The sequence below is a fragment of the Gymnoscopelus microlampas genome (assembly GCF_963454915.1).
Source record: "Gymnoscopelus microlampas genome assembly, chromosome: 2".
NCBI classification, from domain to species: Eukaryota; Metazoa; Chordata; class Actinopteri; order Myctophiformes; family Myctophidae; genus Gymnoscopelus; species Gymnoscopelus microlampas.
The window spans coordinates 49,408,105-49,421,914 of NC_139939.1; the positions used below are offsets into that span (position 1 = coordinate 49,408,105).

The window sequence follows — 13,810 nt, forward strand, 5'->3', positions numbered from 1 at the left end:
TTAAAACGATAGTGATGGGGTTATGAAATTCTACGTTGGTGCACGTGACGTGAGACATACTGTAACAATGTGAGCTTCAGAGATGATGGTGAGTTGTACCTGTTGGATGTAGTTCACCAGTGAGTTGCGGTTCTGGTCCCAGTAGCCCTTCAGCGAGTCCTCGTTGGGGAATTTGTCACAGCTCAGCTCCAGGGTGATCTCAAAACTGTTGCTGCTCAGGTAGTTGAAGTCCTGCATGCCTGGGATCACAGAGAGAGAAAGAGACATGAGGATAGGGAGAATGGGTCACAGTGACCTTGACCGTTGGCTTTTAACCACCAAAATCTTCACTTCATTTTATCCTATTAGACATTTGTGAAAATGTGTCATAATTGAATTCGAATTTGTCATAAATATTGATAAAAATATAGCTATGTGTATTTCATGCTCTGTTGATGAATTGAATCGATAGGACCACAATGGAAACAAGTCCCCAGGACTTTTATTGTGTTATCCTTTTAGCGCAAGTGTTATTGTACTTCCGTGCTGTTTACATCTTTGAATAACAAAGTATTCAATCAATTAAAAAAAATGAATCAGTTCTTCCTTGAATCCAAGTGTATGAGTCTCTATAGTGTAATAACTTTGGTGGGGTTTATCACTTAAATATTCCACTATGATCAAACCATTCTCTGATCCAAACTATGGCCTCTATTTTTCTGACACATATGGACACAACTCCACAAGCATATGAAGAAGAGCGGCCAAGAAGGGAGAAGGAGCAGTTGATGCCAGAGGTCAAATGCCCCTTTTAAACACACCACTGCAGACTACAGTACGTGCCCCCCCCCCCACACACACACACACACACACACACACACACACGTGCTCGCACAGATACTGTATACTGTTGTGCACACACATACGCACGCACATTAGCCAATTCATTCCTAGATTCTTAGACACAGTGTCTCGGATTGAGAATGTTTTCCTGACATGTAACCCGACAACAGGACAAAATATGGACCAGGTGCAAACTGAAAATAATGCCATAATTCGCAGGCTGTGACAAGTTAGCAACTGGGAGAGCTCCGCTTCCATCCAAATGGCCTGCGACCCATGACCTGCAGATTATCGATCTTCAAGTACTCCTCAAAGATGGGACACAGACTTCCTTTATTCACGTGTCATACCGTAGTTATTATCCATATCAAACAAGTGGTCATTATGTGTCCTACTGTGTAAGTTTGTCAACATTCACGTATGATTAAGTGTAACTGTTTATCCTACTCTCGCTTACAGAATGCATGAAGGTATATTTCTATTATTCTTTCTAAATGGGAACCAGAGGTGTGACACTAAGTACAGTAGGAGAATATTGAATATAATGAATTATAAATATGATTATTTTGGGGGGGAGGTCACAGCCTGAAAAGGTTGAGATCCAGTAACCTTAAAAATCAAAAGGTCTCTCACCCCCCGGGACGCTGTACCAGGCCCCTCCGTTGGTGATGCCCTCCTTGAAGCTGGAGTCGTCGTCGTTCTTGCGGCAGGGTGTGCGGTTGGGGTCGGACATGACAGGGTTGTACATGGAGTACGCCCTGGCCAGGGACTTGAATGTCACGTCATCTGGACTGGAGCTGTACTCGTGGGTGGAACCTGGAGGAGGGAGTGGATTAGAGGAAACAGTGTTTAGACCACTGTTTCCCAAACAGTGGGTCGGGACCCATATGTGGGTCGTGGACGATTTTTTATGGGTCGCTAGTATAATACACCCCTTTATTTTTTGTATCCAACATTGTGTTTTTTATAATTATTAATCATCAATTATTATGATACATTTTTCATAAGAACAACAAATTCAAACGTTTTTCCAAAATAATTCCAAAATCCATAAATTAGAGGGGAAAAAATTGTTTCCGAAATAGTGGAAATAGCTAATCTACAAGCTCACAACACCTCACATTGTGTTGTGAACTTGTAGATCTGCTATTTTCACTAGTTTGGGTACCGGGGAGATCAAACTTCTCTTTTGGGTCTCGAGCTAAAAAGTTTGGGAACCACTGGTTTAGACTTAGCTGATCAGTCGTGATCGTATACCTGGAACATCTGCAACGCATTACAACTCATGTTGTTGCTGTTGGCCAACGAACAGCAGGGAGACATCAAGGCTAGCTCATGTCTATGTCTCTTTCAGGGATAATGTTTGTCATGTAAAATAAAATATGTTACCGTATCCCCACGCGCACGTGCATCTGTGTGTGTGTGTGTGTGTGTGTGTGTGTGTGTGTGTGTGTGTGTGTGTGAGTGTGTGTGTGTGTTTGGGGGCTGGGGTAGGTGCGGTGAGAGGCAGCTGCATTGTAGCACAGAGATTGAACCTAACAATAAACTTGTTTCGCTTGTAAAACCACTGACACATTTGTGTGTGTGTGTGTGTGTGTGTGTGTGTGTGTGTGTGTGTGTGTGTGTGTGTGTGGGAGAGCGAGAGAGAGGGAGAGAGAGAGAGAAAGTGTGAGAGAGAGAAAGTGTGTGCTGTGCATGTGTGTGTGTGCGTGCGTGTGCGTGTGTGTACGAGCGTGCGAGCGTACCGGTACGGGTCTCGTCATAGGGGTAGTTAGCGACAACATCTCCACCATGCAGGTTGGCTGACAGGACAAAGGGGATCTCCATGATCCAGTGGATCACTGCTTTGGTCTCTGGAGCCAGCTACATGAGAGTACATGATACAAACCACGTTAGCTTCATTCTGGAGCCAGATACATGAGAGTACATGATACAAACCATGTTAGCTTCATTCTGGAGCCAGATACATGAGAGTACATGATACAAACCATGTTAGCTTCATTATGGAGCCAGATACATGAGAGTACATGATACAAACCATGTTAGCTTCATTATGGAGCCAGATACATGAGAGTACATGATACAAACCATGTTAGCTTCATTATGGAGCCAGATACATGAGAGTACATGATACAAACCATGTTAGCTTCATTATGGAGCCAGCTACATGAGAGTACATGATACAAACCATGTTAGCTTCATTACGGAGCCAGATACATGAGAGTACATGATACAAACCATGTTAGCTTCCTTCTGGAGCCAGATACATGAGAGTACATGATACAAACCATGTTAGCTTCATTCTGGAGCCAACTACATGCCATACAGTACTAGCCCTGATACATAACTGTCATATATCATATGACATGGATGATCTTCAAAATAGTGTTTGCGAAGTGCTTACCCCATGGCCACGGATGTTACAATTATGTAATATGTCAATACATATTTGTTCAAAACAGATTTTGTGGGGCTGTTTTGTGTGTGTGCGTGTGTGTGTGTGTGTGTGTGTGTGTGTGTGTGTGTGTGTGTGTGTGTGTGTGTGTGTGTGCGTGCGTGCGTGCGTGCGTGCGTGCGTGCGTGCGTGCGTGCGTGCGTGCGTGCGTGCGTGCGTGCGTGCGTGCGTGCGTGCGTGCGTGCGCGTGCGCGCGTGCGTGTGCACGTAAGTGAGTGCGTAAGTGTGTTTGTGTACAAAGCATCTATGTGTGGGTGCATGCAGTGTGCACATACTGTATGTATTTGTACAGTGTGTACAGTACATGGGTAGTGTGTGTGAGTGTGTGTGTGTGGGTGTGTGTGTGTGTGTGTGTGTGTGTGTGTGTGTGTGTGTGTGCATACAGTATTTGTGTGTAAGCATTATTCTGTGCACGTCCAGCCTGTGCTCATCCAACCTTGGCGTTTTCGTCGACGGCCTTCTTCATGTTCTGCAGCAGGTGGTTGTTGGCTCCGCCCTCTTTCTCGTTCAGGTAGACGATGCGGTCCAGGTCGGGGAAGTTGCGGTTCAGATCCACTCCCTGGGCGTTGCTACGACCCACGAACCAGTCCTTCATGTCCCCAGGCTGCAGAACACACCAACCACAGGAACAAAACTCAAACATTTAGTTATTGTAGTTTATATACAGATGAACGCAGCAGTTCTAGGAGTCTGGTGCGGGTGTAATGATTCAACATGAGTAAAAGGAGCTGGTGGTTACATTGTAGTAGTACAGATGAAAGGGGGGGGTTTGTAAAGTGTGCAGAGAGATTGTCAGAACACAATAGATTAATAGATCGTTAAAATAAACATGCTCTGAAAATGCACACGGCCCACTCATCTGACCACTTAACACGGCAGCTGTTCGGCAAACACTTTCAAGATTTTCAAGTGGGCCCTGATCCAGAAAAGGTGGGGAATCACCACTAACTCTACACCGCAGTCACTCTGTATGACAGCATGTAATACAGTATAAACAGTGTACAGTAGATTGTAACTGATCCTTTAACGTGAGCCTGTATTATTATCATCACGACTGACAGACATCTAACGTTCTCAAATGTTCTGTGTTTGTGTAAAAGAGGGAGAAGGAATTGTGTTGCAGGTGAAGTGTGCACCTCAAATCGTTTCAGAATTTCGTGAATGATTTGTGAGCGGGATTTAGAGTAACAGTACTTTTTAAACATGATTTGCTTTTAAAATCTGTTTTGATTTAGTTGATAAAATAATGAAAAACTAATTTGTGCATGTGACATAAAGAAAAAAGAGAACCATCACCAATCAGCATAAACCTTCTTATAGGTTATAGTGAGAGGTTTAGCTCATCAAATGATTGGTGGGGGAAGTAGCAGTGAGTAAGAGGGTGCATGGTGTTGCTAGTAGGTTAGTAGGTCATGTGAGACTGGCCAGGTTAATCTGTCCTAAGCTTTATTTAAAGACATGAGGTGTCTGTGTGTGTGTGTGTGTGTGTGTGTGTGTGTGTGTGTGTGTGCGTGCGTGCGTGCGTGCGTGCGTGCGTGCGTGCGTGCGTGCGTGCGTGCGTGCGTGCGTGCGTGCGTGCGTGCGTGCGTGCGTGTATACAGTATAAATTATATTAGCTTGTGTATGTGTGGCAGCATGTGTCTGAATAATCAAGAATCAAGACGTTTTTATCCGTCACTACTCATGTGTGTTTGTACACGTGTGTGCGTTTCCATCTTTGCATGTGTGTCCAGTATGTGTTTGTCGGTCTTGTGTGCTTCCATGTTTATTTGACACATGAGTGTGTATTTGTGTGTGTGTCCAGTATGCAGGCTTAAGTTAACATGCACCCCTCCTACTGTACCTGTGAGGCAGCCTTCTCGAAGCCATCAGGGTTCATGGAGGGCATGATGTGGATGCGCGTGCTGTGGATGAGCTCCATGATGGTCTCATTGCCCTGCTGGTACTGGTTACACAGGTACTGGGCCAAGTAGATCAACAGCTCCCTGCCCACCGCCTCGTTCCCATGCATGTTTCCAATGTACTTAAACTCTGGCTCCCCTGGAAAGGAAAGAGAAACATTTGCAAATCAGCAACACTACCACACACTAAAATCCTGACTTCCTGACTGTACATTAAACACACTTTGACTGAGAGCGTAAAAATGTGTTCATTTAACTCTGATAGCGGGTCCATTTGGTTACATTTGTACACTATCAAGGCCAATGGACACCAGATGCATTACAATGTAGAACAGCTCCAGTATGGAAGCCCAGTGTGTGTGTGTGTGTGTGTGTGTGTGTGTGTGTGTGTGTGTGTGTGTGTGTGTGTGTGTGTGTGTGTGTGTGTGTGTGTGTGTGTGTGTGTGTGTGTGTGTGTGTGTGTGTGTGTGTGTGTGTGTGTGTGTGTGTGTGTGTGTGTGTGTGCGTGTGTGTGTACGTGTACAAACTCATTGGACACAGCAGATAAGGCAAAAATAGACCAGTGTATCATTCAGTGCCGAGTCTATTTCATTCATATAGGTTTGCTAATCAATGAAATCAGCTGCTGTAACTATACTATAACTTTAAGCATTGTGCCTAACTGGATGATTGGGGGGAGACAGAAAAAAAGGGGGGTGGAATGACATGTGAAACAGGTCTTGAGCTGGATTTTCGCCCAGGACATCATGATTACAGGATATGTAAACAACAGTTGTTGAGTACCCCCAGGCTGTTCTGGGGAGATTTGTTCCAAGACCAACCTAGATGCATATGTGTTCAGGAACAGAGAGGAACTTCGGCAATGGTTTTAATGGAATAATTCAGTACAGCGTACAGAGAAGTTTGGGGGGCGATGGGGTGGTCTTGGGGGTGGGGAGAACTTAATAGTACTGACCATGATACTAACATAATAGTACTGACCATGATACTGACCATGATACTGACCATGATCCTGACATGGTACTGACATGAAACTGACATGATACTGACTGATGTACAAGAACATTATTCTAATCTCTTAGTTACACCTACATTGTTCTTGTGAAGTAGTTTTGTTTTTATTGGTGAAGATTAGATATGTGGGGCAGCTAAAACAAAGACACTTACATTTCAACAACATACTTGTCACAAGGTACAGTATTGTCATGTCAGACGCATTCAGACTATGCGGATTGCAGAGCAATTTGAATGATAGAAATCTGAGAGAAACATGGAGGACCATGGACAATGACCCCTATGAGAGACAGGGAGTCAGACAGACAATGTACAACTGGTTATCACTGATGCTGTGCTACTTTCATGGCTGAATGTAGTATAAGGGCATACCTACTGAGCACACTTTTTTCCATTTTATTATCGTCAGTCTGTACATCCCATTTACTGTACATGCTTCTCCAAATAAAGAGGCACAGGGACATATTTGTTTGCCGGTTAAAAAAATGTGAGTGGAATATTGCTGACACACCCACACCAGGAAAGCAGAGTCATCCACGGTGACGGTTTTAGCTCACAAAACCTACTGTACATTAAAAAAAAAAAGAGATTTATGTTATAATGAATAACATCCCTTTGTGGAGCAGATTCCAATTTTGAAGTGCAGAGTCTATGTAGGATTTAACCGTAACCAAAAACTACACCATCTGATTTCATTCAAATTCATTGCCCACCCTCTCTCTCTTATTGAAGGCACTTTAGCTTGACTGGATGGTACTGTGGGGAGAGACAGAAAGAAGTGGGGGTGGAATGACATGTGAAACAGGTCTTGAGCTGGAGGATCTAGCCCAGGACATCATGATTGCATGATACTGTATGTAAACAACACTAGTTGAGAACCCCCAGGCTGCACTGCAGAGATTTGTCCTAAACCTCTGACCAACCAGGGTGCATATGGGTCAGCCATATAGCTGATAACCCGCCTGGGAAGCAAAAAGATTCCAGGTTAAATTCCAGGCCCCGACAATGTGTCGAGAAGTCCCGGAGCAAGACATTACGTCTAACTGCCACTTAACCCCCCCCCCCCCTCCCCAATCTCTTTATGCATCAGTGTAATGGATAGAATTTAAATTTCGGAAGCAGACAAATCAGCAGCAAGGCTGACCAAAAGAAAGAGATCTGAACCCAGGTCAGGTCTAATGACTGAAGGTTCAACCACGAGACTGCAAAACCAAGCACCGACTCATTATGCACAGGCACACTGCCCTGTCACACGCACGCACGCACGCACGCACGCACGCACGCACGCACGCACGCACACACACACACACACACACACGGATTCAAGGCTTCATAGGGTGTGCAATTGATAGAAAATAAGTCATTTTTTGGGTGAACTCCTCCTTTAAGTGCAGTACTTAAGTAAATGTACTTAGTTACTTTCCACCACTGGCCCTGACAAACACACTGACTCATCGACTAACAAGGCAAGACGGAATTGGGGCTTTTCTACCTGTAGAATTTAATTTGGCCAATAATGAGTCAAACGGACAGTGAATTAGGACTGCAGTAGTGTCACAGTTGTTTGGCCCGACAGTTGGAGTGGAGAACAGCCTACCTACCAGACTCAGGACTGGTGGATTGACAGAATTTCCAGAGCCCTACGGCAAAGCATCGTACTTCACTCAACCACTGTCCTCCTAGGGGCCCCGACACAACCTAATGATTGGTGTCTGGTCTACAAGCTTCTTAACCCTAAGACCCGGAACACATCTGTGTAACCACTTAAACCATTATTTTTATACTTTGGCTATTCAAAAATAGCAGATATACAAGCTCATAGCGCGGCACCGAGTGCCGCGCTATGAGCTTGTAGATCTGCATTTTTTTTGTGAAAAATCATGAAACTTTTTAAAAGCAAACATTTGTAACTCAAATCTTTGCTTCTGGGGATTCTACAAATGTACACATTTTCTCAAAATATGTTGTTCAAGGGACCCGGTGCCACCCTATGAGCTTGTATATCTGCTATTTTGGAATAGCCAAAGTATAAAATAATGGTTAAAGTGGTTACACAGATTTTAATGGGTTAAATGATTCTCATCTCCTCTCTAGCGGACTCACAGGCTGCTGCTTTTTATCTTTTGTGTCACTTGGTTAGTTGTGTTAACCTGGTTTCCCTGGTCTAGGCTAAATTAGTCACTGTTTACACAGAGAAATCCTCCCATTAGTTTAACTCTATAGGAGGCGCACCGAGAGGTTTGACACATTCGGGTCCTCAGTTTGAGTTATGCAACAGAAATGGAAGTTGAACACAATTGAATCCGTCTGTTTATTGTGGATAACAATTTCATGTCCGTGCATCATGTTGTTGTCGGCTGTCGCAACCAGGTGCAGCTGTTTAGTAGTCGAACTGGGTCATTCTTTGTATTCTCGCTTGTACAAGGCACTGTACAAAGTACATAAGGACCCACTTCTACAGAAAAGGTTTAAAGAAACATGCACTCAGACCTGTTCTATGTTGGACATAGGTGAAGATTTCCCTACATTTAAAAAAATTGTGAATTGTGATGCGTCGTGTTGCGAGCTTGTAGCTCAGATATTTTTGCGGCGCAACACCATGGTACTATGAAGGATAAAATAGGGCCTAAGTGGTTAACAATCCCCCCCCCCCCCCCCAAGTCATGATCATTTAGATTATTTGGCTTCAATGCTAGACATTAGTAAAAATAATGTTGAATTACTCTCGCAAGAAATAAGAACAACAAACTTCAGTTGGCCCACATTACCTACAGTGTATTGGAGTGATTCATGTCAATCTGGCCTGTAAAGCTAAGCCTTCATTACTGCCTCTCACCATCTGGTTCACATAATAATTAGTCCTTCTCTCTTTCATTACTTTCACCACGCGCACACACGCGCGCGTGCGTGCGTGCGTGCGTGCGTGCGTGCGTGTGTGTGTGCGCGCAGTAGGGCCATTCCACTGAGGCCCATTGCCAAGTAACATGAGTATAATTTCATACCAGTGATTCTCAACGCGGGGTCCTTGGCGGGGGGTACCAGGGGGTCCCCAGCTAAATGTGTATACAGTAGTGTCACAATTATTTTAACCACATTAACCATATTTTATACTTTGGCTATTCAAAAATGGCAAATATACAAGCTACAAGTTCATGAGCTTGAACTTGTATATTTTTGAAAAATCGTAACATTTTCACAAAACCTACATGAATATGGTACATACATCAAAAAACGATCATTTTTTATTATTAATTAAAAGAACATTTTAAAATAGCGAAAATAGCCGATCCTATATGAATGCATGAAGAGAATATTCATTCATTAACTACCACCTACATATGAATGCATGAATTAATTTTACGTTCCTGAAGTGGCGTGTTGAGATGAACCTTATGTTACCCCCAGAGCAATTACATGTCATAAAATGTAGGCTCCGATGAGCAGATGGTGTGGTGGTGGTGGTGGTGGTGGTGTGTGCGTGTGCGTGTGCGTGTGCGTGTGCGTGTGCGTGTGCGTGTGCGTGTGTGTGTGTGTGTAATGTGGAGTATAGGATTAAACTGCAGCAGAATTCCTGTTCATTTAATTCCTATACACAATTAATTCCTATCTTATAATATAATAATATATATATATACATACATACACACTTAATTGTATTTTGTCCATTCTACGAGTTCTGTTCTTAAACCACCACATTTCATTCACATCTATACAATTAATATTTGCCTATCAAGGTGTGCAGAGTGCACATATGCCAGTGTGTGTGTGTGTGTGTGTGTGTGTGTGTGTGTGTGTGTGTGTGTGTGTGTGTGTGTGTGTGTGTGTGTGTGTGTGTGTGTGTGTGTGTGTGTGTGTGCGCGTGCGCGTGCATGCGTGCAAATGTGTGTGTCCCATAATGATTCCCATAACTGTTTGATCTAACTCTAAAATAACCACAAAGCTTTCATGTGCGTTCGCTCACACACACACGCACACACCACCCCACACCACAGGGAACCGCCCAACACATGGTGGATTAGTGTTCTTTATTTGCTTCAATCTGGTTCCTGTCTAAGTGACTACTAATGACTTCAAGACTGTTGAATGACAATGAATGGTTTTAACAGGCTTCTGCACACGCACGCGCACGCACACGCACGCACACACACACACACACACACACACACACACACACACACACACACACACACACACACACACACACACACACACACACACACACACACACACACACACACACACACACACACACACACACACACACACACACACACACACACACACACACACACACACACACACACACACACAGTAATTGGGCATAATACCAATTGAACTTCACACAGAAACACACACTTTGAAGTAGCACCCTGCCACTACAGTAGAAGCGATTGTGCAGATGTTGGACACACACACACACACACACACACACACACACACACACACACACACACTCTGTGTGTGCGTGTGCGTGTGCGTGTGCGTGTGTGTTTGGGGACTAGTCTAGGTGGTGGGAGGCAGCTGCATTGTAACAGAGAGATTGAACACGCAACAATAAACTTGTTTCACTCATAAAACTGCTGACACGCTTTTATGTGTGTGTGTGTGTGTGTGTGTGTGTGTGTGTGTGTGTGTGTGTGTGTGTGTGTGTGCACGCACACGCACAGTTTTCCCAGAGGAAGCATGTTACAATCAATGTGTGGGTGAAGCCTGACAACTTGTGTTCTCTCTTCTGTCTTTCTCATTACATCTGTTTCTGTGTCACATCATGTAACAGTCTGTTTAACACACACACACACACACACACACACACACACACACACACACACACACACACACACACACACACACACACACACACACACACACACACACACACACACACACACACACACACACACACACACACACACACACACACACACACACACACACACACACGTGCACGCACACACACCTTCTCACCCTCACACACACATCCACATGTGTTTATTTGACCCAGTCACAGTGAGTTTGATGAAGAGATTTAGACGGAGGCTGAATCCTCCCACTGTGTCTTCACCCTGAACCAGACTGCTGGACTCAGATCAGCTCATATAACCTGGGTTTAAAAATAACTTCTTCACAGTGCTGTAAATGCTATATTCATTTTTTCAACAGCCACTAGTCCTGAACCATAAAAACCCCCATTCCATTTAAAGTACCATAATGAGATAGAGACAGTAGGACTGAGAGATGTGAGAGTACTCACAGTACATTGTTCAGTAGCTATAATGCTGTAATGTATGAATGAATACATTTTATTCACATGTAATACATTCTAAAATGCCCATCCCACATGAGATGAGATTACTTACATGTTTATTTATTTACAACATAAAACACAGATCTCCAGGTCGGTGAGAATAACTCTAAATAAAACTAAAGAAAACAACTATAACAACCAAAAAATGTACTATGTACTGTATATGCCTTTGTGTTCATTCTTTAGATAGTCCGCAAAGGCAAATGTTTCCACTTTATGCAGTCTTTTCATTGAAGTCTTCTATAAATAATTAAAATGTTCTCCATTTATCTTCTTGACATGAACATGAACCCTAGCTGTCCATGTTGAGTGGGCACGTTACAGGAACATTTGGCCGAAAATATCAGATCGACAAGCTCATGATGCATCGCAAACACGGCGAGTTGTGAGGAGGGGACCAAGTAGCAAGCACTACAGCCCCTGCGAGACCCCCGTCAAGCAAGCATATACAGTAGAGCAGGGGTCTTCAACAGGGGCTACGGGGCCCCTAGGGGGTCCTCAGAGTTACTACAGGTGGTCCTCCAAATCGGTGTGTAATAGGATTCTGAGAGGAGTGAGGGGAACACAAGCCAAAAATAGCCTATCAACAAGCTCGTTGCGAGGCGTTGTGAGCTTGTAGATCTGCTATTTTTGGCAAAGAGGTTTGGGAGAGGGAAAAAAAAGAGCTAACCAAGTACAGAGCCAACCGTCAAGTTTAGTATTCCGGCTATGGTGGTTAAATGTCTGATAATTACACATTAACATGAATTAATAGAGAAGCTAATGTAAAAACAAACAACATTGATGATAGTGCTGTAAAACAAGTCTATGAGATATCTATGAAATCTATGAAAATGTGAAAATGTGTCTGCAACACAATTTTATACAATATGCAGTGGGAGTCCCTGCTTCATCTATTCAGCTAAGGGGTCTGAATAACGTTGAAGACCTCTGCAGTAGTTAAAAGTGGTTAAAGAAATCCATTATCAGATCGTGGTACAAGGGACTCGGGACAATAAAAAAAAGCAATGCATTTCAGTTTCAACAAAGTCTGTTCTACTCATCAATACCAACATAAGGTCCAGCTTCCAGTGTAAACATACAGCATATGGTCTGTGCTTCAGGCATGTGTCATTGTTCCTGAGTCATCCGTGAATGATCAATCAGAGGTCAGCCCTTTAGTCATCAATACCGTTTCCTAGGGGACGGGCCAATGAGCGCCGCCACGGTAACGTCACTAGGGACCCAAAGATCTCCGTTGTCGTGGCAACTCTGACACATGCAGGTGCATAGGGAGACTAATTAAGTCAAGAGAGACTCCTGTAATCACACTCTTTGTCTCTCTCGCTCTCTCTCTCTCTCTTCCGCTGCATTACACTAGCCTTTATAATGTACATGCAAATAAGACACACACACATGCACACACACTCGCACGCACACACACGCGCACACACACACAGACAGACACTCACACACTCCAGTCGGTGACTCATATTACAAATGCTGTGTTCTTAATGACTGTAAACTTTGTAATATAAACTGATGCCGTATGTTATCAATACACAAGGGTTTAACACATACACGTGCGCACGCGTGCACGACTATACACAGTTATACAGAAAACCACACAATATACACAGACACGCGATCACTGAAAGAAAAGCACAGTTAATGGAAGAGATCTTATCATCGTGCAGATGAAAAATGGCCTCTTTCAGCAGAGTCACCTCAAACTGCACTGCACTGCACAAAAATACAACACGGTCACACACGCACGCGCACACATGCACACACACACACACACACACACACACACACACACACACACACACACACACACACACACACACACACACACACACACACACACACACACACACACACACACACACACACACACACACAGTCTCACACACACACACACACACACACACACACACACACACACACACACACACACAGTTGGGCTATGTATAATCACACACAAGCACACACAAGCACACAAGAGACATCAAAGCAGGACTGACTCCTAAATGAGGAAGAATGAATTGCTAATGAGGGCCTCAGAGATGTTGGACATGAATATGAATGATGTCATATATCCATATAACACCAAAAGCCCCGTTATATTTAAATTCGTGCAGGTGTTGCGCATCAAAAACTGCCAATCTACAAGCTCACAATGCATTGCATTGTGACGCATTGTGAGCTTGCAGATCTGCAATTTGTGGTGCACGACACTGGAATGCAACTATGTCTAAATCAGACTTAATGTGAACATAATGCGTCCTCATGCTACAGTATATCTGACCTGCTGTACTGAAAAAAACTGTC

At 43.7% G+C, this 13,810-nt stretch overlaps 1 protein-coding gene across 1 annotated transcript in view; it reads right to left on the reverse strand.

The window, feature by feature from the left end:
- cpe (carboxypeptidase E) overlaps nt 1–13,810 on the reverse strand; it is a 33,700-nt gene that overhangs the window by 9,771 nt on the left and 10,119 nt on the right. The window contains exons 2-6 of the mRNA XM_084042742.1: nt 5,121–5,317; nt 3,714–3,881; nt 2,568–2,685; nt 1,456–1,638; nt 100–239 (exon numbers count right to left, since the gene is read on the reverse strand). Of these exons, the coding sequence (XP_083898868.1) occupies nt 100–239; nt 1,456–1,638; nt 2,568–2,685; nt 3,714–3,881; nt 5,121–5,317 (806 nt within the window). The remainder of the gene's footprint in view (nt 1–99; nt 240–1,455; nt 1,639–2,567; nt 2,686–3,713; nt 3,882–5,120; nt 5,318–13,810) is intronic.